At 45.7% G+C, this 22,400-nt stretch overlaps 1 protein-coding gene across 1 annotated transcript in view; it reads right to left on the minus strand.

Annotated features, from left to right (window-relative positions):
- LOC138265166 (solute carrier family 2, facilitated glucose transporter member 11-like) overlaps positions 1-22,400 on the minus strand; it is a 353,929-nt gene that overhangs the window by 153,859 nt on the left and 177,670 nt on the right. The window contains exon 6 of the mRNA XM_069212714.1: positions 9,820-9,968. Within this exon, the coding sequence (XP_069068815.1) occupies positions 9,820-9,968 (149 nt within the window). The remainder of the gene's footprint in view (positions 1-9,819; positions 9,969-22,400) is intronic.

The raw sequence follows: 22,400 nt of genomic DNA on the forward strand, positions 1-22,400 counted from the left end.
ATTAGGTAGAAACAGGCCTTTGTACATTTTTGTCTATATATATTAATTCAGAGATTTTGCATCATGCTCAGGAAATGTACATTAGCTTACAATGACCTTTCACCTCAGATGTCCGAGGCTGTTTCTCAAAATGTCAAGGCCTCAAAAGCTCTTCTCAGCCTTAGCAAAATAAACATCTTCAGAGCTTTGAGCACATACCCAGGGCCACTGAAATTATGCCACAGGGGAGTGCCAATGTATGTGGCAGGGTTGACTAAAATATGCAGCAAGAAAAGACAAATGATTTGACATAATGCCACATATATTTTGATAGTATTGCTTCATTATTTTGTGATTTTTTTACCCATGTTGATACTTTCGGAGCAAAATGTCACATAATTAGTACCAGTTTAACAACCAAATATAGAAATAAGCAACTGAAAGATGGCCAGTTTAGTGTTGCAAAGGGCCTTCCACTACAAAGGAAGACATTGTCACATTTTTAGTAACTTTTCATTGTTTGAGCCAGAAACCTTTTTTTTGTTCAACTCTGCAGGTTGTGCAGCAGATGATGGATTATGAGGCAAATGAAGCAAATCTATAATTTTTCAGAATAAGCTGCAGAATCACATAATTCCATAGCCATGCTTATACCTCAGAGGATTGTGATTGCATCTCAGAGAGCCAAGATTGCATCTCAGAGTGTTAATTATCCAGATGTGAAGCCTGAGGCATTGTTCTTGCTCAAGATCAAACACTGCATGGATATGCAATATGATACAGCACCAAGAAAGCCTGCATCTGCTCACGCTAGACCGTGGCAAAGTCAAAAGTTAAAGCCAACTGGGATGGAGCGTAGGTTGGATACACAAAGTGGATTGGGCCCGGTCAGCGCTTATCTCTGGACATAGAACATTTTGGAAGAAAAGGTCTCTGAAAAGGTAGAAATTCAGTGGGGCAAGACTTCAGGAATGTGCAAAGAGGGAGTGATGCCACTGGATAGCCGTGGAGTGAAGCCACGGTGATGATTTATACCTTTAGACTCAGTTGTTGTGATGGAAGCAAAAAATCTGCAATGGCACGAGAAACCATGCTGTAGCCGAAGACAGTTCCACAGGGTCGGATACCCCTTTCGTGAGGAGCCGCTGAAGAGGATTTGCTGCTGCAGAGAAGAACATAGTGGGAGAAGCCGCAAAGTCAATCTGAACGGCAATGCACATTGGGCGTATAGGCGAGCATGTTGGTCCTGGTCTCCTACTGATTTTTAGATGACTTTTTTGCCTGTCTTCAATTTTGAGAATGGGTCATCTGGGCACCTTTAACACCACAACCAAGGGTCCAGGAGTGGATGCAAACCTCTTGGGGGTTCAGAGCCCACACAGGCTGGGTCCAGGTGCAGATGTAAGATGGTGGGAGCCTGTTATATTCCTGGTGCTCAGAACAGGAGGCCAGCTGAACTAGCCCTTAGAGTCACTTCTGAAGTACTGGGTGTAAGTGGTGATGCAGGGCTCTACATCAGGGTTGGCCTCTGAAGGTTCCAAGCAGGGCCCAGGCAGCAAAGCAGTCCTTCCGGCTACAGCAGCAGTCTGGCAGAGAGCACAGCATGTCACAGCAGCAGGCAGTCCTCTGAGAACCCTTCCACAGATCTAGTAGTGAACTGAGGAGAAGGTCTGAGAGCCCTAAGTTTATACCCTGAGGCCCTGCTCTTAGAAGTTGGGAGACGATTCCAGAAGGGTTCTCTGATGTACCAGGAATGTCCTGCCTCCCTTTCCCTGGCTCTTAGCTGGCTACAATGACAATGCAGGGTTGTTAAGCCTATTGTGAGGAGACTGGGCACAGCCTATTCAGCTGTAAGTGGGGCTGTGCTTAGCTCTCCCCACCATCAATCCAGTCAATGTGCCATTCAGGCTCTGCTAATCCCACTAATGTGTGACTGTCTGGGGTAAATTCACAAAGTCCCAACTGTCAGTTACACCCAGTCATGTGATCTAGGTAGGCTGCAGGCACAGAGGGCTAAGGGCAGTAAAATGCCAACTTTCTAAAAGTGTCAGTTCCAAACTTGCAATAATAAATCCAACATATAAAACTAAAAAGTACATGTCCTCCCTTTTAATTATACAGCACTCTGCCCTATGGGTTATCTAGGGCCAACCTTAGGGGTGACTTATATGTGATAAAAGAGGAATTTAAGGCTTGTCGAGGGGTTTGAAATGCCAGGTCCACATGGCAGTGGGACACTGCCTTCAGGCTGCAATGTCAGGCCTGGGACAAGGTTCATGGTGCTACTTAAGGAAGTGCTATGGACATGCTGAAGGCCTCGGTGGCCATCCTCGAAGCTAAAACACACAAATTGGAAGTGCAGGTCGAGGATGCGGAGGGTAAGGCGAGACGGTGTAACCTCCGTATAGTGGGCTTCCCCGAAGGTGTAGAGGGGGCAAATGTTGAGGCCTTCCTAGAAGACTGAATCCGCAAAACGTTACCTGATACCCCCCTTGTCGGCTGTATTTGTGGTGGAGCGTGCGCACAGGGTCCTAGAAGTGCCGCTGCTGCCAGGGGCCCCTCTACGAACGATTATAGCCAAGGTCCTTAACTATAGAGACTGCGACATAATTTTACAGGAGGTGCGCAAACATGGAGATCCTACATTTGAGAATCACACCATCTGCTTTTTTCCTGACTATACCAGGGCGGTGCAGCTCCAAGGACAATCATATGCTGGTGTTAAATGTAAGCTAAAAGAACTGGGCTATACTTATATGTTGCTGTATCCAGCCAAACTGAAAGTTCTCCATGCGGGCCGCTCGCATTTCTTTCAGTCTCCTGAAGCAGAGTGGGACTGGTTGGAGCGGAATGATGAGTCAGGAACGACAGACTCCGTGCATGGGGAGGGTAGCGGGAGGCCCCCAGGGACAGCGGAATTGCATACTGCAGCCCACAGAAGTACCAGACGCCATTGCGCCGGCCGACAAAGCCGAGTGATTGTTCCCTCGGACGGTACTCTGAGTCTTGAACGTAGGAGACAGGAGCACATGGAAGCTGAACTGTTGGTCCAAACTGTCACATCGGAGGTGCCCTTGCACTCCGGGTCCACCTGTGTCACGGGCACACTGTCTCCAGAAGTAGGAAATGAGGACACCTGAGTGATTCATTGGACCTTCTGTTGTGGTTGGAGTCAAGTACTATGGTTCTGGATTGATGCTCGGGGTCTTCTCTCTGTTGGATCTCTTCTCTTTCTCTGACCATCTCTTTCCCCTATTTACTGCTGCCTTTTGGTGCTGGGGGGTGGGGGGTCCAGGTTAACGGTTGGTCTGGAGGCAGTAGCGGAGTGGTAGACCTGAGCTAGCTCCCCTGTTGTTGGTTAACTTTTGTTAGAGTGCAGTCCGGACCTGAATCTGGCTATCGAGTGGGAAAGGCGATTGCTCCCCACTTCTGGGCTATAGAAGAGATAGCGGGGTAGACACACAATTGGGCAGACACTAGTTGTGGGAGGTGTTCACCTGGGGTGGGATTGGGGAATTTCATGCGGGTTCTAGTTTGAGTTGGAGTTCTGTATTTGACACTGTGAGCACTGTGGGCATTCTTCTGTTTAGGAGGCATCGACTTATCTGGTTGCGCATGCACTGGGCCGGGGGTCTGTGCTGGGGAGCTGCATGTGGGTGGGGAGGGGACGGACGGGAGGTGTAGAGGGGCATGTGGATTGGATCAGAATATGGTGGGTACCCTGACACACATAGTTACATGGAATGTTAGAGGACTGAATTCCTTTATGAAGCTCTACAGAGTACATACATATCTTAGACGGCTTAGCATACATATTGCTCTCCTATAGGAGACTCATTTGGTAGAGAATGAAGCGCAAAAAGTGCAGAAAAAGTGGAGGGGCAGCTTCATTCGGCGACCTATTCATCCTACTCTAGGGGGGTTTCTATTTGGGTTGCTCCTGGGACTCCCTTTACATTAAGAAGTCTAAAAGCAGATGTGCAAGGCTGATACATATTTTTACACGGCATACTAGATAGCCGTGAGCCCTGTCTTTTGAATATTTATGCCCCTAACACTGATGATGCGGGGTTCTATCATCATCTCCAACATAAATTAATGTCTTACACTGGGATGCCCATCCTGTGGGCTAGTGACTTTAATTGCGTCCTAGACGGAGCACTAGATAGGGACCCACCAAAGATGAATACGAAGACGCATATGACTGCCAAACTGCTGAGCATTATGAGGAATCTACACTTTGTAGATGTGTGGAGAGAAATGTACCCCAAATCTAAAATATTTTCGTGTTACACACCCACCCATGGTTACATTTCTCCTTGCCAATGATGGCTCACTAGACGTACGCTGAGTTGTTTACAAGGTCCGGTTCTTATCGGACCATGCCCCCCTCCTTTTGGAATGTGAAACGCACATACCCAAGCCTGCGATCCCCCTGTGGCGTTTGCGTCATGAATTACTAGGTGATCCTGAATGCAAAAAAGATCTTCAGGGTGTGCTGGATATTTAAGTACAAATTGGGTCACGGCTACGAATGGAGGCACAGAATGGGAGGCACTGAAAGTAGTTATCAGAGGGGAAAGCATTAGTAAAACATATGGTATCAGGAAACGCCTGGACAGCGAGCTCACCGAGCAAGAGGAAGTATTGGCAGCCATACAGCGCCATGTAGATAATAGAGATGCTTCGGAGTCGGATTGCCTTGAGGTGCGAGGTAGAATTGTGGACCTCTGGGATAGACTGGATAATTATGTCTGCCGGAACTATAGGCAGCGGCCATTTTGGGAGGGGGACCGCTCGGGCGAATGTTGGCTTTGCTCCTCCGGTGGGAGCATCCCATCCCCATCATCCAGATGCTCCGTGTTTTTTCTGGGGAAAAGACTTTAGGACAGTTACGGGTGAATCCACACCTGAGAGTGCACTTGTGGAATATTTATGCCTCACCATGGAGTGTGGACGTGACCCCGATACAGGAGTACATGGATGGTCTCCGGATGCCTCACCTTACGGAGGCCCAGGTGGAGGAATTGGAGGTGGAGGTGTCATTGGAAGACCTAGTGAAGGCTTTGGGAGGTATGGCTTCCGGGAAAGCACCTTGTCCGGACGGGCTACCAGTCGAATTTTACTGAACCTATTCCACTGTGATTCTTCCAAGGTTGTTGGAAATACTCCAAAAGGCACGAAATAGGCTCTACCAGAGCATATGCGGGAAGCTTTGATAGTCAAGCTACCAAAGCCAGGGAAGGAGGCTGATGACCCAGGCTCTTATAGGCCATTGTCCATGCTAAATGTTGATGTTAAATTATTAGCTAAAGTTTTGGCTTCTTGTTTGAGTCAAGTGGTGACACATTTATTACAGGGAGATCAATGCAGATTTATACCGGGGAGGGGTATTCATATGAATATACGGTGCTTATCACATATACTACACAAGACTCATGACTCTGTGTTTCCCCCAGCTCTAGTGGCTCTAGATATGGAGAAAGCGCTTGACACCTTATCCAAGGAATATCTATGGGAGGTGATGCGCAGGATAGGCATAGGCCCGTCTTTTTATCCTGGGTGCGTCTTTTGTATACACCGCCTCAGGCGAGAGGGAGTACAGGGGCGATAGTGTCAGAATCCTTTGTTATCGAATGAGGCACTCAGCAGGGATGCCCCTTGTCGCCACTGCTGTTCGTGTTGGCCATGGAGCCTCTGGCCATACAACTACGGACTGACGGATAGTTGGGGCAACCGTGAGGGGACGAGAACCCATATAATATCATTGTATGCAGATGATGCTCTGGTGTACGTCACGGACCCTGAGCGGGCGGTCCCCCTCTTGTTGGGTATGATGGACATTTTTGGGCAGGTGTCGGGCCTCCAAGTTAACCGGCACAAAACTGTGTTATTACCGATGGCAGGTCTGTCGACGATGGCAGCGTCAGAGTTGCCCCGATTAGGTCTGTCCTGGGAGACTGAGTCCTTTTCATATTTAGGCATCCGGGTTACACACTCCCCGCAATTGCAATTTACTTTAAATATGGAAAGAGTACTGGAGGGCCTCCGTGCCTCTATTCAATTTTGGAACGTTCACCCGTTATCGGTTATGGGTAGAATCGCACTTAGTAAAGTAAAGTATTAGTAAAATTATCTTACTTCCATGTTGCCTGTATGTTATGCAGAATTCACTCTGTGAGCTCCCTCTTTCGCTATTCCAGCAGCTTGATAAATTGCTATTATCCCTAGTCTGGGCGGGCAAGAGATGTAAAGTCTGCATGGAAGCTTTGAAGTTAGACCTGGTTAGTGGAGTCCTGGGGCTGCCAGACTTATATTTATATTACTTAGCCGGGTTACTACAGTATGCAGTCCAGTGGTGTAAGGATTCCCCCAATTGGGAAAAGGATTTGTTAGCTGGCTCTGTCTGTCTGTGTGGAGCGCCTCCCGCATATACTAATGGGTGGCTCTGGGGTTCCGCAAGGTGCCCCTTACCTGGTGGAGCAGGTGTTGAGAGCTTGGGAGATTGCGGTAGTGTGGGTTCTGCGCAAGACCCCCTATGTGCGCCTGCTTCTACTATGGGGGGTCAGACCTTTTGTCAAGGCTGCTGAGGTGATGGATTTTGCGAAGTGGCATGCAGGGGGTTGTAATAATGCTGGTGACTTATTTCACAATGTCACATTCATTACAAGGGAAGAGGCAGAATCCCTGTTTGGAATAGGTCAAAGGCAGTTCCTACAGTATGCGAACATTTGGAGAGCTTTAAACGTCCTTTACAGAGGAGCCAGCTGAATCCCATCTCCTGGTGACACTTCTTGATCTGGAGGTGACCGTGGCCTCCTGTCTTGAACTTATAAAGCTCTCAAGGGTGACAGACTAACTGGCACACAGGGGATTAGGGACCGCTGGGAAGCTGGCCTGGGAATGGCACTCACGGATGGGGAAATGGAATAGGGCCTGTTCTCTGGTGCGGGATGTGACTAGCAATGCCTGATTTAAGTTGACAAACTTCTATTACTTGCATAGAGCATACCTGACACCTCAACGCTTGCATTGAATATTTCCCTCAAGGCCTGACAGCTGTGGCCGCTGTGGAGTACAGTCAGCTTCATTTGATCACATGGCATGGGTCTGTGGCTCTGTCCAACCATTTTGGCATCTAGTAATGAAGACACTGAAGGAGGTGACGGCTGTGAGAGTGCAGGAAGGAATGAAACACTGCCTGCTGGGCCTGCTCTCTGTCCCTAAAAAGGGTTATAAAATGGCGTATAGATTTGCACAGCTGGGGCTTATTTTGGCGGAAAGGCGCATTTTGATCCGATGGGCCAGCCCGCAACCCCAACTGCATATTACTTGGCTAAGTGATTTAGCTGAATGGGCTACCGCAGAGGAATGTCACTTATGAAAGGTTCGAGTGGACGAGCATGCTGATCGTGATTTGGAGATCTGGCATACCATGGTTAATGAGTTATCTGGTGTGCAGGAGTGCGAGGGAGAGGGCTCCTTAAAGGATGCTTCTGCTGATTGAGCTCTGGTCATGGTTAGGCCATTCGAGGACTGAGTGTGGGGGTTATAGGGGCATGGATGTGAGTTTTGGTGTTTATGGGAGGGTGTGCTTACAACCTTTGCTTTTGGTATGGGAGTCGTCATGAGCTAGCCCGCCTCCTCTCCTTGGTTCCTGACTTGTTTCTGGGATGCTGCTACGCTGCCTCCCCGGGCGACCCCTCAGCCGCATATGCTTGATGCCTTGGATGAATGACGGACGTTCGTTGCACTATCTTCTGGTCTGTCGATGCTTACTATAATTAGAGTGTTCTGTTTGATAGTTAATGTATTGAAGTGTACTGCACTGAATTTGTAGGGGTTGGCGCCGCTAATCGATGTGCTTGCTCAGTTTGTGGTGGCTGGGTCGACCTAGCCTATTACCATTAATGTCTTATTTCTCCATGCATGCTAGGTTGGAGCAAAATGTGTAGAATCGGAGATGGAGTCTCTAAACTGGTATTGACATTGGCCGTGTGGCTGGATTGTAATTTCCCCCTAAAGTAATATGCTATAATGTAGTACATAGTTGTATGTGTTCTTTTCTATGCATAAATAAACAATTTTTTTTTTAAAGTGTTACACAAATACTTTACACATTGCCTCTTAAATTAAGCCTGACTGCACTGTGCCAAGCTACAAGAGGGTGAGCACAGGATAATTTAGGGTGTGTATTTGACTTACCCTGAATAGGATTGTGGTCCCTACTTGGACAGGGTGTATACCTCTGTCAACTAGAGACTGATTTCTAACAACCTTTTTCCTTTTTATTACATTGTCAGACTAGCTGAATTCCTCCCAATACGGAACTGGGTCAAAGTAGGTGGCTTAAGTTACTTGAAGAGTTTCCTCTGCTTTTTTTTTACTCTCTGAATTATGGGTGTATCAGAGCATTAGAAATTGTTATCATAGATTGTGTAAAGAGTGGTGACATTTATTGTCACATGTGGAAGTTTCGGAATATCTATGCATATTCCTATCTGTTTTGGAAAATGATCACTCTCTGCTAGAACTATTTTATATGCCTTTAGCAAAGAATACAAGTTAAGTGAGATGATTGTGTAATCAAGTGCGAGTTGGAACCTACATACGTTAAGCATGGTGGAGTACCATCCATCGTTCTACCATTCAGGACCCTCATTCCTAGATGCTCCAACTCAACGACTAAATAATCACCTTGTTTGTTCTGACGCTTCTTGCCATTTGTTTGGCATCACGTTGGTACTTCCCAGTGGCCATTTCGAATGCTTAAAATTACATTTTTCTGTGGTGTGTGAATTAAATTCATATTAAAGTCGCAAGTCAGGAAAATCCCTGGTGGGGGGGTATGTTTCATGTAGCCTTGACCTAACCTTATTCTTTTTCCTATTCATTCTTTTTTGGAGAGTGTGTTTGGTTGTATGTATACATTAATAATGAATACTTTGGTTGTATGTATACATTAATAATGAATACTCTAATGAAGACTAAAGGTGAGTGGTGCTGTGAGTGGCAGTTCTTGAGCAGGAGAACTTGGATCCCTTGATTTATTTCAGGACTTTGTTCGACTTCGACACAAAGCAAAATATATATACACATATATACATATATATATATATATATATATATATATGTATATATATATATATATATGTATAGATATATATGTATATATATATATATACACATACATATATGTATTCATGCATATACACATATATATATACCACCAGGCCTCCACTGGCATAACAAAGGCCCCCGCAGCTGGCATGGTGCAGGGGGCCTGAGCTCCAGGGGACCTCCTCAGCACAGTACACTGTTTAAGGGCGATGGACCCCTAGCTTGACAGCTTCCATGTACCTTGCAGGGGGAAGCCCTCAAGTTTCGGTAAGCCACTGCACCTTTGATCTTCCACTTTTTTTGACTTGATTGCTGGGATGTAGTAATGCGCATAGTTCCCTTATTGTTTCTATGTCAGTTTTTGTCACTGCCAAGAATAAGAAGCAGAGGGACAGTTCCCAATTAAAACACTGCTGCCAGTCCAATAGGTGAGCAAACAGTTTCGCCCGCTGATTATAAACTTGCTCAGATAGTTTCCCCTCCGTTTTAGCACTTTTGTGTTGAAACCAGGCTAAATGAGTTCTGGTTTCCCTTCTGGGGGTGGCCAGGTGAGAGGGGCAATATTGCCCAGTCATACTTTTGTCCTCTCATAGGAGGTGCATTCTGGCCTTTAGCATCTTGAGTAGGGTGAACGTACATGTTTATTTGCTAATTACAATGCACAGACAAGTGTACTGCGGACCCTGTGACATCATATCCCACCCACCCCCTACATTGTACCTTGCATGCAGCCGGCCTCGTCTTGCTTTTCCATAAGCAGGTAAGGAGGACTCTCTGGGAGGAATGGCAGAGTGACGAACTGGACTAGAGATGTGACCGCGCAGAGGCCCATCACATAGGGCCACATCAAGTCTGTTCCAAAGACTTCTCTGTGGAGAGAAAAGAAAATTAGAACTTGATTGATAAATGAATGCCATTTCTTTCACAAACTTCTATAGAAACATAACTTTGGCATTTGTAGGCCATTACCTGACTGGCGTGGAAAATCAGGTGCAAACATTTCTTTTTCAAGCATTTGTAAATCTAGGTTTGCATCCAAATGCATGTGAGAATGTTTTGGAATGCGCATGCCGCACTTGTGTAATGCCTTACAGATGAAAGTAACACAAAGCAGCAGTATGTACTACGTTGCATTACTTTGTATTTACTACACCACAGAAATCAACTTTGCGTAGCTTAGTGAATGCCAAAATGGATTTTGCGTCAGCGCTGCCCCACAAGAATAACACAACCTTGATGCAAAATCTTAGTAAATCTGGGCCCCCAAGTCCATGAACTACTCAGCTCAAACCTATAATATTACATCCACATGTGATGGGTCTGCTTCCTTAGGGATATTGCCAGGCATTTGGACTGCTTCCTAAACATATTTTCAGTCATGTTGCAACTTCTGATTGTTTGTACCTTGCCTCTTCATTCTGGAAAATGTAATTGGCTATCATGCCGTACTTTAACATTTCAAAGATACTTGGAAACTCTGTAGACCAAACCTATGGCTGTGCACTAGACTGAGCCATTTTATGAAAGAATGCTTTCTCCAAAATCTCGTGCTCCTAGTGTCTGTAAGCTTTGAGCATACTTGTCAAATTAATCCCTGACCAATTGCAAAACCCTTTTAGGTCATATGAGCTCTTCCCATTCCCCGGATGGTGCCCTGGGGGATGTTGCATGCCCGAGCTTTGACCTACTGGAATCTCTGCACCAATGAGCATGCATCTGGCAGAAGCAAAGGTCTGTAAGGGACACATTACAAAAGAGGGGGCTAGCAATTGTGCTTAATGACTGGAGCCATACCATATTTTCCAGATAACACTAACTATATGTGTGATTCTCATTTAGATTGACTGCTGGTAAATTTATCTCTCGTAAATGCTGAAGCTTAAAGATCTCTGGAATCTTCTGGTTCAGGGCTGGATACTGCTTGAATATTCAGGTGACTCACAGCTGCCAGTAAACTCTAGTTTGCATCTTCATTGGGAGCTGTCTTCAATGCAAACACCTGAAAATTGCTCATATAATCCTAAAAGTATTGTTAAATGTGTTTATGGATTATTATTGGGAACAATTATTAACTGTTGCTTTTAATTTTGCCAGCAGTGGACTCATGAGGAACTGGGAGAATAATTGACTAGTAGAAGGTTTCTAACCAAATGGTAGGGGAAGCCATTGGTTCCCTTATGCACTATGTTACTTCTGTCTTGCTTTTATTAATCTTTTAGTAACTTTTCTCATAAACTACTTGGAAGCTAACTTTGTATGTTCTAAGGATTTGAAACCACACCAACAGCAGCTGAAAGAGAATCTGACACAGATGCAATTACGTTATTAGCTAAACTGAAATAAAATACATTTCAGGTTGAGTCTATTGAGCTATGCTAGTTCCTTCAGTAAACCTACAATCAACATAATTCTTGATCAGCCAATACGTGCATATAGTAAAGAAGTGGAATTGAAAAAACAACACTCTTTCCTCTGCATAGCACGTAGGCTGTATGTGAATCAACCGGGGTTGAAAATGAACCTTTCAAGTGTATTGATGAATCCTCATGAGATGTTAAGTAATGCGTACAGCTGAGACATATTTGCTCAAATAAATGTGTGATTGGCTAGATATGTGGCAGGAACATTATCATATAAGGAACCATGACTTGTAAAAGGGCAAATTAAATCTGTCTATAACAGAACAGTGAAATCAAGTACTGTCCTGAGTCATAAAGGTCTCAAAGAAGGACAGTGTGGTTCTTTTGGTGGCCTGCATTGAATAGTATGAAAACTGGAGGCCACAGCCAGCTGCCGATTGTATATAAATTCTCACCAAAAGCCACACTGATAAAGTGGGACCACTGACTAAGGGAGACTGCAAGTTAGTTTATTTGAAGCATATCCGCCACAGCCTAGCCTCCAAATGGTCTTATAGAATTCCCACCCTCATCCCCTTTGCCACATTCTAAAACATAATTCTGAGATCGTAGCATTCCACGACTCCACACCGATGAAGCAACAAATATCCCTGTGACTTCTGCCACCTTCCCATTTCAAGTATATGTCTGCAGTAATCCTGAGTTTCCCCCATCATCGTTGTTCTTCTAAATACTTGGAGACAACAGACTGGACTCATACTTGAGGGTAAAATTGTCTCGGATGGATGAGAAGCAATGGTGGATCTGAAAGAGGCCATACCAGGCTGCTGTTGGGGGGCTGAGGAGGCTCCCAGAGGCCCCATTGGGTGGTAATTTGGTCATTGGAATCTGTCTCAATCATGCTGGGCCACATACAGATTGCAGAGACAGGCCTCTGTGGCAGAGCACCCATTCCTGGGATGTACCAGACTGGGTGGTTTGCTCATGAATGGCAGGCAAGATGACCAGAACATGAAAAAGAGCCATCAAAAGGGTAAACAAAAAATGGGGTGCTCAGCGAAACACAAGAGGAAGTGACTAGAACAGCACACAGGATAGTGAGGTCACTGAAGTCATGGAAAGCAGTGGGCAATCTGGGCAAAACATAAATGGAGACACCACATGCCATTTCGAAAAAAGATAAGTGAGTAGAGGCTGCACCTGACCCTAGTGCTGAATGGCAAGGCTGGTGGAAAGAAGAGACACCAAGGCAATGGGCAGAACCAGGCTATCAAAGCTAAAAATGCAGTGCACTACACCATTGGTCACCTTTGTCAGAGGCAAAAAGGGGAAAGGAGGAAGCACTTTAGATGCCCTTTCAGACAAGACTTCTTGGTAAGTGCCTCTAAGAAGATATGTGAAGCACTATAGCACAGAATTGGAGCTGTGGTTCTAGACTTTAGTCATTTGGAGGAAGGCCAGAACAAGCTTTCTGGAAAAGTGCAGAGATAGGTTCCATGTTGGTGATGATACAGCTCTTTGTCTAATAATTGCTCCACCATATCACAGATCTACAGGATGTGCAATTCATTAAATATTGAGCTAAAGACTTGCGAAATGTTCAAGAAGAAAAATACAGGAAGATAGTGGGGTTACCAGAAAAAAACTGAGGGGCAAAGAATGGAACCTTTTCTTGAATATTGGCTACCCAGGAAGCACCAGCAGATGTATTGTTTTTTTACAATTAAGAGTCTGAAGCATCCTGGTAGCACTATTAGCCCTGGGATCACAGCCCAGCCTATAGGTCAGCTGGATTCTAAACCACAGAGATCACTTGCACTAAAGAGCTTAGCTGTGAGGCCCACTCCGGTTTAAGAACAGTAAGAGTCTTATATTTCATAATTACACTACAATGGTGCAGCTCCAAACCAGTTCCTTCCTAGAACTAAAAAAAAAAAAAATATCACTGAACCTCAAGTACATGCTAATAATCCCAGCTAAACTAAAAGTCATAGATGGAACAAAACTCGCTTCACAGAACCAAAAGCTATATTTGACTTGGCAGAGCATTTGGCTGCTGCACAATCGGACAAGGGAAGTTGGCTAGGAAGCAAAAGCAAGAAAGGAGTAGGGTGAGCTCCTGACAGTTAATAAAACCAGCCACTGCAAACAGGAGCCAAGATGTACATGGCTGCTATCACTTGGTAGAATGACACAGATCTTGGAGTCCAGATAGATACCAATTCAACAGCATCCTGGAATAGAATGAAACATATTTTTGTGGAACTGAACTTTAACTTTATCACAGGCCATGCCTAATCCAGTGGATGAAGAAAAACAATATCACTGTCCAGTGTGCTTGATGAAGAGGACATGAGAATTCAGTACCAGACAATTCCTCAGTTATGTCAATGTGATGTGAGTACATTGCACATATGGACTCCATTGCTACTATTGTGATAGAGGGGGATTGATCCAGTCACTAATATAAGGGAATCCAGGAAGGGTAGTTGTTGTCTGTGTCACAGCTGGGGATTTAAGAGTGGGATGGTTACAAAAAAATGTAAGATCTGCATCACTACTCCATATAGAGTTGAATAAAAATAATTTGTAAAGTGCTACATTCATCTAAAACAACATCTTGAGGCTAAAAACAAAGTTGAATTGACAGAGAAGACAGATACAGGCGTAACAATTGCATAGAAAGGCATTCAGAACTTTCAAAAGGATAGATGGGGTCTGATGGATTTAATTTATAGGGGAAAGCATTCCACAGTTGGAGACCAAGAAAGGAGACAGCACACCCACCTGCCCTGCATCTCTCAACCTGTGGATTAGAAAAAAGTAACTGTGAGATAGAGTGTAGGTTTTATACAGAAGTATGCAACTTAAAATATTGTCCAGAGGAGATTTTTCAGTGGCTTAGTAGATATGCATAAGGCACAAGGCCTTGAACAAAATTAGCTGCTCCACAAACAGCCAATGGAGTTGAAATTAGCTGCTTCACAAACAGCTAATGGAGTCCAGTGTGCACCATAATCCCCTAGCCCACACAATGGGGGTGTAGGCATCAATGTGGTACCATAATATCATTCTTAGGTTATCTGACACAAAATGTGTGCTTTATATATCGTCTACAAAAATATCACACCATTGGCAGTGATGATCGAAATTCAACACCCAACAGGATATTATTTTTTTAATGATTTTTTAGGCTCAATATTTATGTCATACTACATTTCTGTGTATGATATTCTGACATTCAAGTATATGGCTAACTATTATTGTTTCTATTGTTATTGACCAATATTAGTCCAACATCTTGTCCTGGAGGAGGATGTTTATGAGGGTTTATTTTTCTAGGTCATACACAGGTACACATCTCAACTTAATAGATGGAAGGACAGAATTTGCTGCAAGCCACACAATGGATATTGTACACATGTTGAACACCAGAGGTCCTATTACATATAGGGCAAATTTTTCCTGTTTGCACAAGTGCGCACCTTTAAATAGACGAGCAAGGAAAGTGCGCCCTATTACAGAGAATGCACTGCCCTGAGAGTAGCCGCTAACTCATGCTGCTCTTGGGGCAGGGCATTCAAGTGAAATACAGAGCTGCTGCTCCAAAGACGCTCTGTGTTTCACTGTGCAGGTGGCAACCTCCCTGCACTGTAAAGAGGAATTAGAGATCCCTTTGCAGGTGGGTGCAGTGAGTGACTGCACCCGCCTGCAAAGAAAGATGTGGGGGGTGTCGGGGTCCCTAGGACTTCCTTAGCCCCCTCCAGAAGGCAGCCATCAGGGTGCACTGATAGTGCACCACCTCTTTGTGGCACACTTTCAATGTGCCTCCTTACAACTTCTTTACTTTTGTGCCCGTGTCCATAATACAGTACGGGCACAGAGGTAAAGAGATTCCCTCATTTTCATGGGAACACAGCCCCATGCAAATGAGGGAATGCCCTCTTGAGAAAGCTCTGACTCTACATGTGTGCCAGCACTATCTGTATTACAGAAGTGGTGCACAAGCACTGTAAGGCCCCATCTCTAATACCAGGGTGATCTGGGGGTGCCCAAAGCAGACACACATACCTGTTGCTCCCACGGGGCACTTTCTGTAATACGGCCCAAGGAGGACTTTCACAATGAGGAGACTGCCATGATTTGATGAACCCCCGGGTGCTTAGAGGATATATCCCATTCTATAGTACCAATGGTGTGGCCAAGATGTTAAAATATACTCTAGCAAACTGGAAAGTTAAGGAAATGAGCTGCCACTCCAAACATCATAAGATCTACCCCTAATTATACTGGTGTAGAATAAACTATGCATACATTACTAATACATAAAAACTTAACCTGCTAAGTACACAAATGTCACAAACATTACATATCCTTACAAAATGGGAAGCTACCCTACCATCCAAAGTCTCTCTTTTGAGTGTTACTAACTATATAAAAGGACATTGTTATTTTTCTTCCATTGGATATAGCTGTGGCGATAATATACATTACCAGTGGAATCCATGCCCTTTCATTAGGAGGGGTGTTTGGTTGGTTAGTACGAGTTGAATAAATGAGGGATTGCATTTTTTCCCCCAGCGTGCTCATTGTGGGGAATTAAATACACTTTAATAATGCAATATATAATTTACGGGTGCAATGTAAATGGAGTTTTTTCAGATCAGTGAGCTTTTTGAATATGAAGGCGCGCATGCGCCGGACAGAGACAATACGATGTTGACGATATGGACCGTTGTATTAGCTACCGCTTTTTCGGCGTGCTGAATTTCTAAGGCGCACCCGGGGTTTTGTTGAAATGCAGAAATTAACCGAGCTTGCGTCTTGTGGATGAGGAGATTGATTCCCATGGGAGTCGGGCAGAGTAAAAAGTATGTCTCCACTCTAGGGAGTTCTATAACTGTGTATCGATAGATTCTGTGCGAGTAACATTTGGAAAGGACTATTTAGATCAAATGATTATGTAAAAAATAAAAATAAAATTTGGATTGGTTTAACATTCAGTACCATATTAAATACTCTGAGGAAATAGTGTTGTAAATAAGATATGAGAGTAGTAAAGGATTATTTCGGATGGACGTTTGGAAACTATTTAAACAATTTTGTTTTGTTTAAGGTTGTGGACTTATAGCAGAGGTGACATTGTCTTGGGATTTTGTTGAAGAAGCAGGAAACTATTGGAATAAGGAAATAACTGGGCACTAATTAAGTTGAGGTAAGAGTTGGGTCTGTAGGTTGATTATGTGGGTGTGATATTGTCTGTGTGGAATTTTCATGAAGGTGTTTTGTGTGTTTTAGATTGATGGATTCAGTAAAGGTTATGGATGGAGAAGGATACTGTAACTAGTGTGGATTTATATGAGTGAGTATGTTTAGTGTAAGGCGTGTCCTGGATAAGAAAGTGGATTACATGGAGATTGATTTATTATACTGGATTGATTGGAGGCTCCCCTATGTATCAGTCCTGATGAAGACCCTTATGGAGCGTATATTTGGCCCAAGAGCGTGAGGGGTCGAAAAGTCGACGATATTGCTCATGCCTGGATTGGTTGGATTTCTTGGAAAGAATTGGAGATTGGAGAATATAATTCTAGTTTAAAGAAATAATATGATGATTTAATGTGGTTTAAGGATTAACCAACAGGCTGTATTTTAGAATGTATATATTTTTATGAATCATCTTTGAATTGGTTTGAGGGGATATCTATTACTTCTCATTCTTTACTATAAACACAAGCACTTTATGGGGGTCATTCCGACTTTGACGGGGGCGGAGGCCGCCCGCCAAAGTACCCCCGTCGGAAGACCGCGAGGGTCATTCCGACTTTCCTGCTGGGCCGGCGGGCGATCTCCAAAAGATCGCCCGCCGGCCCAGCGGGAAAGCCCCTGCGAAGAGGAAGCCGGCTCCGAATGGAGCCGGCGGATTCGCGGGTGTGCGACGGGTGCAGTGGCACCCATGCGATTTTCAGTGTCTGCACAGCAGACACTGAAAATCTTTGTGGGGCCCTGTTAGGGGGCCCCTGCACTGCCCATGCCAGCGGCATGGGCAGTGCAGGGGCCCCAGGGGCCCCACGACACCCGTTCCCACCAGCCTGGTTCTGGCGGTGAAAACCGCCAGCAACAGGCTGGCAGGAAGGGGGTCGGAATCCCCATGGCGGCGCTGAGGATTCCCTGGGCCAGGGGTAAACCGGCGGGAAACCGCCAGTTGCCCTTTTCTGACCGCGGCTTTACTGCCGTGGTCAGAATGACCCATGAAGCACCGCCAGCCTGTTGGCGGTGCTTCCGCGGCCCTCTGCCCTGGCGGTTGCAAACCGCCAGGGTCAGAATGAGGGCCGATATCTTTTTTCACTGGTTTCTCTTCTTTTTGTGATATGATGGGGTAGTAAAAAATTGTATATAAACAAAGATGTTTATGTGATGTTTATAATAAATTAGTTTGGAGATAAATGAAGGGTAACGTTGTGTGATGTGGTTTGCATGGTGGGTCGTTATTGTACCTAGGGGTTTTAGTTTTTTGTAAAAAAAATCTAGTAGCTCAGAGCAGGTTTCATACAGTGGAGCAGTCCTTATTGGTGCAGTAGAGCAGTCTTTTGAAGTACACAGCAGGACAGAGAAGTAGGCAGTTCTATCTGAGAGTCCTCCACAAGTCCAGAAAGTGAACTGAACAGTGGGCCTGAAATGGGTTTGGAATTTCCTGCCTTCCTACACTGGTCCCAGCCTGTCTTTAGGCACAATAGACTAATGCCAAATTCTTTGTGTGAGAGCAAGCACAGCTTATTACAATGCAATGAAGGCTGTGCACAGCTATACCCTCTGTGCTTTCCTGTATTTATGCTTCCTTGTCTCGTGCTCCTTGCATGAGGCTCAGCAACTGTAGAATGTTCAAGCTCAAGGTTCTGATGCTTGACAGTTGGGTTCAGGAGAGATGCTGGCTGGGGCGCTAAAAATAAAACTCTTACATGCGTTATTTCTTTGGCGTTCTGAGTCTTTGTTCAATCCACTCTCACACTGACGAATAGCTTGGTCCAGCTAATCAGTTTAGTAACACCCCAATGGCTGCTCGAGAAGTGGGGGTAGAATTGACATCAAGTGGAACATCAACTGCTTTAATCATTGCAATGGATGAAAGGATCCGTTATCAGTTTGTTTTAAAGTGCAGCAGTGGCAAGATCAGGCAAGAACTATCGCTCAAGGATGAACTGCCTCTTGAAGAAGTGATGAACATAGGCAAAAGGGTAGAGCACATGATGAGTCTTACAAAGGAATTAAGCAACTCAAATCAAAGTGTGGTACACGAGAAAGTTCAAGAGTCAGTGTGTATAGTTAAGGAAAGGAAGGTTTCAATAACAGATGAAGAGACACAATATAAGAGAGAATGTTTCAGGTGTGGCAGACAAGGACACAGAGCCAATAGCAGTGTCCTGTCTTGCAATTCATGTTGTCTGTAACCAATGTGGGAGGAGGGGTCATTTTGGAAAATGTTGTAGAAGAAAAATTGAAAAAAACTGAATTAAGAAAGTACAAGAGGACACACAAGACATTATAGGTCTCATTATGAGGCTGGTGGTCATAAGGCTGCCAGCCTCTCGATGGTGGTCGGACCGCCGCAGAAAGGGCAGTCGGAGCACCCCATCATGACCATGGTGGAGCCGCCACGGTCCAACTGCTAACACCGCCAGGCTGCTACCAGCCTGCTGCCTAGCGGTTGTAGATTACGATTGCCCATCCACCAGTCTTTTCATGGCGGTTAACACTGCCATGGAAAGGCTAGCGGAATGAGGGTGTCGGGGGGCCCATTGGCATGGGCAGTGCAGGTTTGTAAGAGGCTGGCCTGGTTTGTAGTGGGTACCTATGGTACTTACACCTTATAACAGGTCCAGTTATCCCTTATTACTGAAATGTAGTCAGTGTCTAGAAGCCAGGCTATCTAGAGGTAGGTGAGCCGAGCAGCCAAGGCTTATCTAACAGACATGCAAAGCTCATGCAATACCACTGTAGTCACACAGTACTCACACAAATGGATGAAAATACTCAGTGTTACAAAAGTAAAGGTACTTTATTTTAGTGACACAAATGCCAAAAATGCCATAGAGACTATACTTCCTTAGGAGGTAAGTAATACTCACATTATATACACTAGTATGTAGAGATAGGCATAAAAACTGTTAGAAAACAGTGGAATTAGTGAAAATCGCAATAGTTAGAAATGGGACTAGGGGAAACACAAACCATATACTAAGAAAGTGGAATACGAATGTTGGTTTCCCACCTAGGCAAGTGTAGTGTGTAGAGGGGCGCTGGGAGTATTAGAAGACACCAAAGGTAAGTAATAGAACCCACCCCAGAGCCCAGGAAAGCAGTAGTAAATCATAGTAACTTTCCTAGAACAAACAGAAACACAAGAAAGAAGACAATGCAAGAACCAGAAGAGATTGCAAGACACCAACAGTGGATTCCTGGACTTGAAGACCTGTGGAAGAAGGGGACCAAGTCCAAGAAGCACAGAAGAGTCCAGGGAGAAAAGGAGTCCAGCTAACCCAGATGAAGGTGCAAAAGAAGAACCACCGGTAAAGAACACCAGTCAGTACTGCACCAAAGAAGACGGATGTAGGTTCCTGGTTGGTGCAGATGATGTCCCACACCAGATGGAAGATTGCAATCCCACGCCGGATGCCTGTTGACAGCATCAGTAGAGTCTGCCAACAAGCCTGGCACACACACAAAGCTTGCAGTTAGTGGGAAATGGCATTGCCCGGGACCAGGAGGGACCTGGTAGACTCTAAAAAGAAGGGGAAATCAGAGGGGGCTCTCAGCAACTCAGGGAGCCCACAAAAGACCAGGCAGCATGCACAGGAGTCCCACAGCATGGTAACAAATGAGGTGCAAAAGGAGGCCCACGCCTCACTAAACAAAGGGATCCCATGCCACCGGAGAACCACGCAGGAGGCTGTGCATCACAGAAAGGAGTGCTGGGGGCTGGAGCTGCATGGTGCGTGAAGAACTTAGTGGAAGGATGCCAACAAGTTTCGGCAACTGCAAAACACGCTGTGCACAGTGTTACTGTGTTGCGTGGGGAGGCAAGCTCTTACCTCCACCAAAGTTGAACAGTAGGACATCAGGACCATCGGGACCACTTCAGTCTACCACCCATGATGCAGGGCCCACGCAGCTTGTCAGGAGAGGGGATCCATGCAGCCGGTCGTCAATGCAGAGAGGTGCCTGCTGAAGCAGGGGAGTGACTCCTTCACTCCAAGGGAGATTCCTTCGCTCTTCTGGTGCAGGCTGAAGACAGGCTGTCCTCCGAGGATGCACGACCGGGAAACGGTTGCAGTTGCTGGTAGGAGCTGAAGATACAATGTTGCAGAAGTCGTCTTTGCTTCTTTGTTGCAGTTTGTAGAGTTCCTGGAGGGTCCAGATGCAGTTTCCTTGGTGAGACGGTGAAGTAAAGGATGCAGAGGATTCCTGCTGAAGGCTTGCAATCTGAAACTGAAGAAACACCCAATGGAGAGACCCTAAATAGCGCTGAAAGGGGGTTCGGTCAGCAAAACAGGTAAGCACCTATCAGGGGAGGGCTCTGACGTCACCTGCTGGCACTGGCCACTCAGATGCTCCCAGAGTTCCCTGCCAACTTGGAATCCAGCATGGCAAAACCCAGGGACCCTCTGGAGGAGCTCTGAGCACCGCCCCTGGGGTGGTGAAGGACAGGGGAGTGGTCACTCTCCTTTCCTTTGTCCAGTTTCACACCAGAGCAGGGACTGGGGGTCCCTGAACCGGTGTAGCCTGGATTATGCAAGGAGGGGCTACCCCTCCCAAGCCTGTAACACCTATTTTCAAAGGGAGAGGGTGCACACCCCTCTCCAAAAGGAAATCCTTTGTTCTGCCTACTTGGACTTGAGCTGCTCTAGCAACAGGAGGGCAGAAACCTGTCTGAGAGGTGGCAGCAGCTGGGGCTGCCTGGAAAACCTCAGAAGGCTGGAATGACAATACTGGGGGTCCTCTAAGGAGCACCCAGAGTGCATGGAACCATACAATCAATGCTTGCAAAAGTCTTGGGGTATGACTCCAACATGTTTGATACCAAACATGCCTATGTTCGGAGTTACCATTATGTAGCCGGACATAAGTAGTGACCTATGTCCAGTACACGCATAAAATGGCGTCCCTGCACTCACAAAGTCTGGGAAAATGGTCGTCCTGGAGGCCGTGGGGCACCTCTGCAAGTGCAGGGGTGCCCTCACATACAGGTACTCAGCAGCCTGCCCTCAGGGCTGGAGGGCCTGCTATAGGGGTGACTTATAAGTGACCTGGTGCAGTGTAAATGGCAGTTAAAGGGTGCACGCACCTTTTCACGCAGGCTGCAATGCCAGTCCTGCAGACGCCTTTGCATGGGCTCCCTATGGGTGGCAAAAGAAATGCTGCAGCCCATAGGGATCCCCTGGAATCCCAATGCCCTGGGTATCTAAGTACCATATACTAGGGACTTATAAGGGGGCACCAGTATGCCAATTTTGGGTGAAATACTGGGTTACTAGTATGCAACAACAAAAATTAGAGGAGAGACAGCTTAATCACTGGGGTCCTGGTTAGCAGGATTCCAGTGAACACAGTCAGACACACTGACATCAAGCAGAAAATGGGGTTAACCGTGGCAAAAAGAGGGTAATTTCCTATAAGGAGCCCCCATGCACAACCCCATAGTGCATATCACTGCCCGAATTACAATGTTGTGGTGAGTGTTCCGTTGGGCCAGCAAGCGAAAACACTGTTTTCGCTCACTGGCCCAGCGGAACACTCCTGTTATGGTGGTCAAAAGACCTCCAGTACTGGCGGTCTTTTGCCTGCAGCGGCTTTGGTGGTCCTGTGAAAGGACCCCCGAAGTCGAAATGAGGCCCAAAATTTCAGATTGAGGAAACATCTTGCTATAGTAGTACATGTTGTAAT

This window comes from Pleurodeles waltl, chromosome 11, assembly GCF_031143425.1.
Source record: "Pleurodeles waltl isolate 20211129_DDA chromosome 11, aPleWal1.hap1.20221129, whole genome shotgun sequence".
Taxonomy (NCBI): Eukaryota; Metazoa; Chordata; class Amphibia; order Caudata; family Salamandridae; genus Pleurodeles; species Pleurodeles waltl.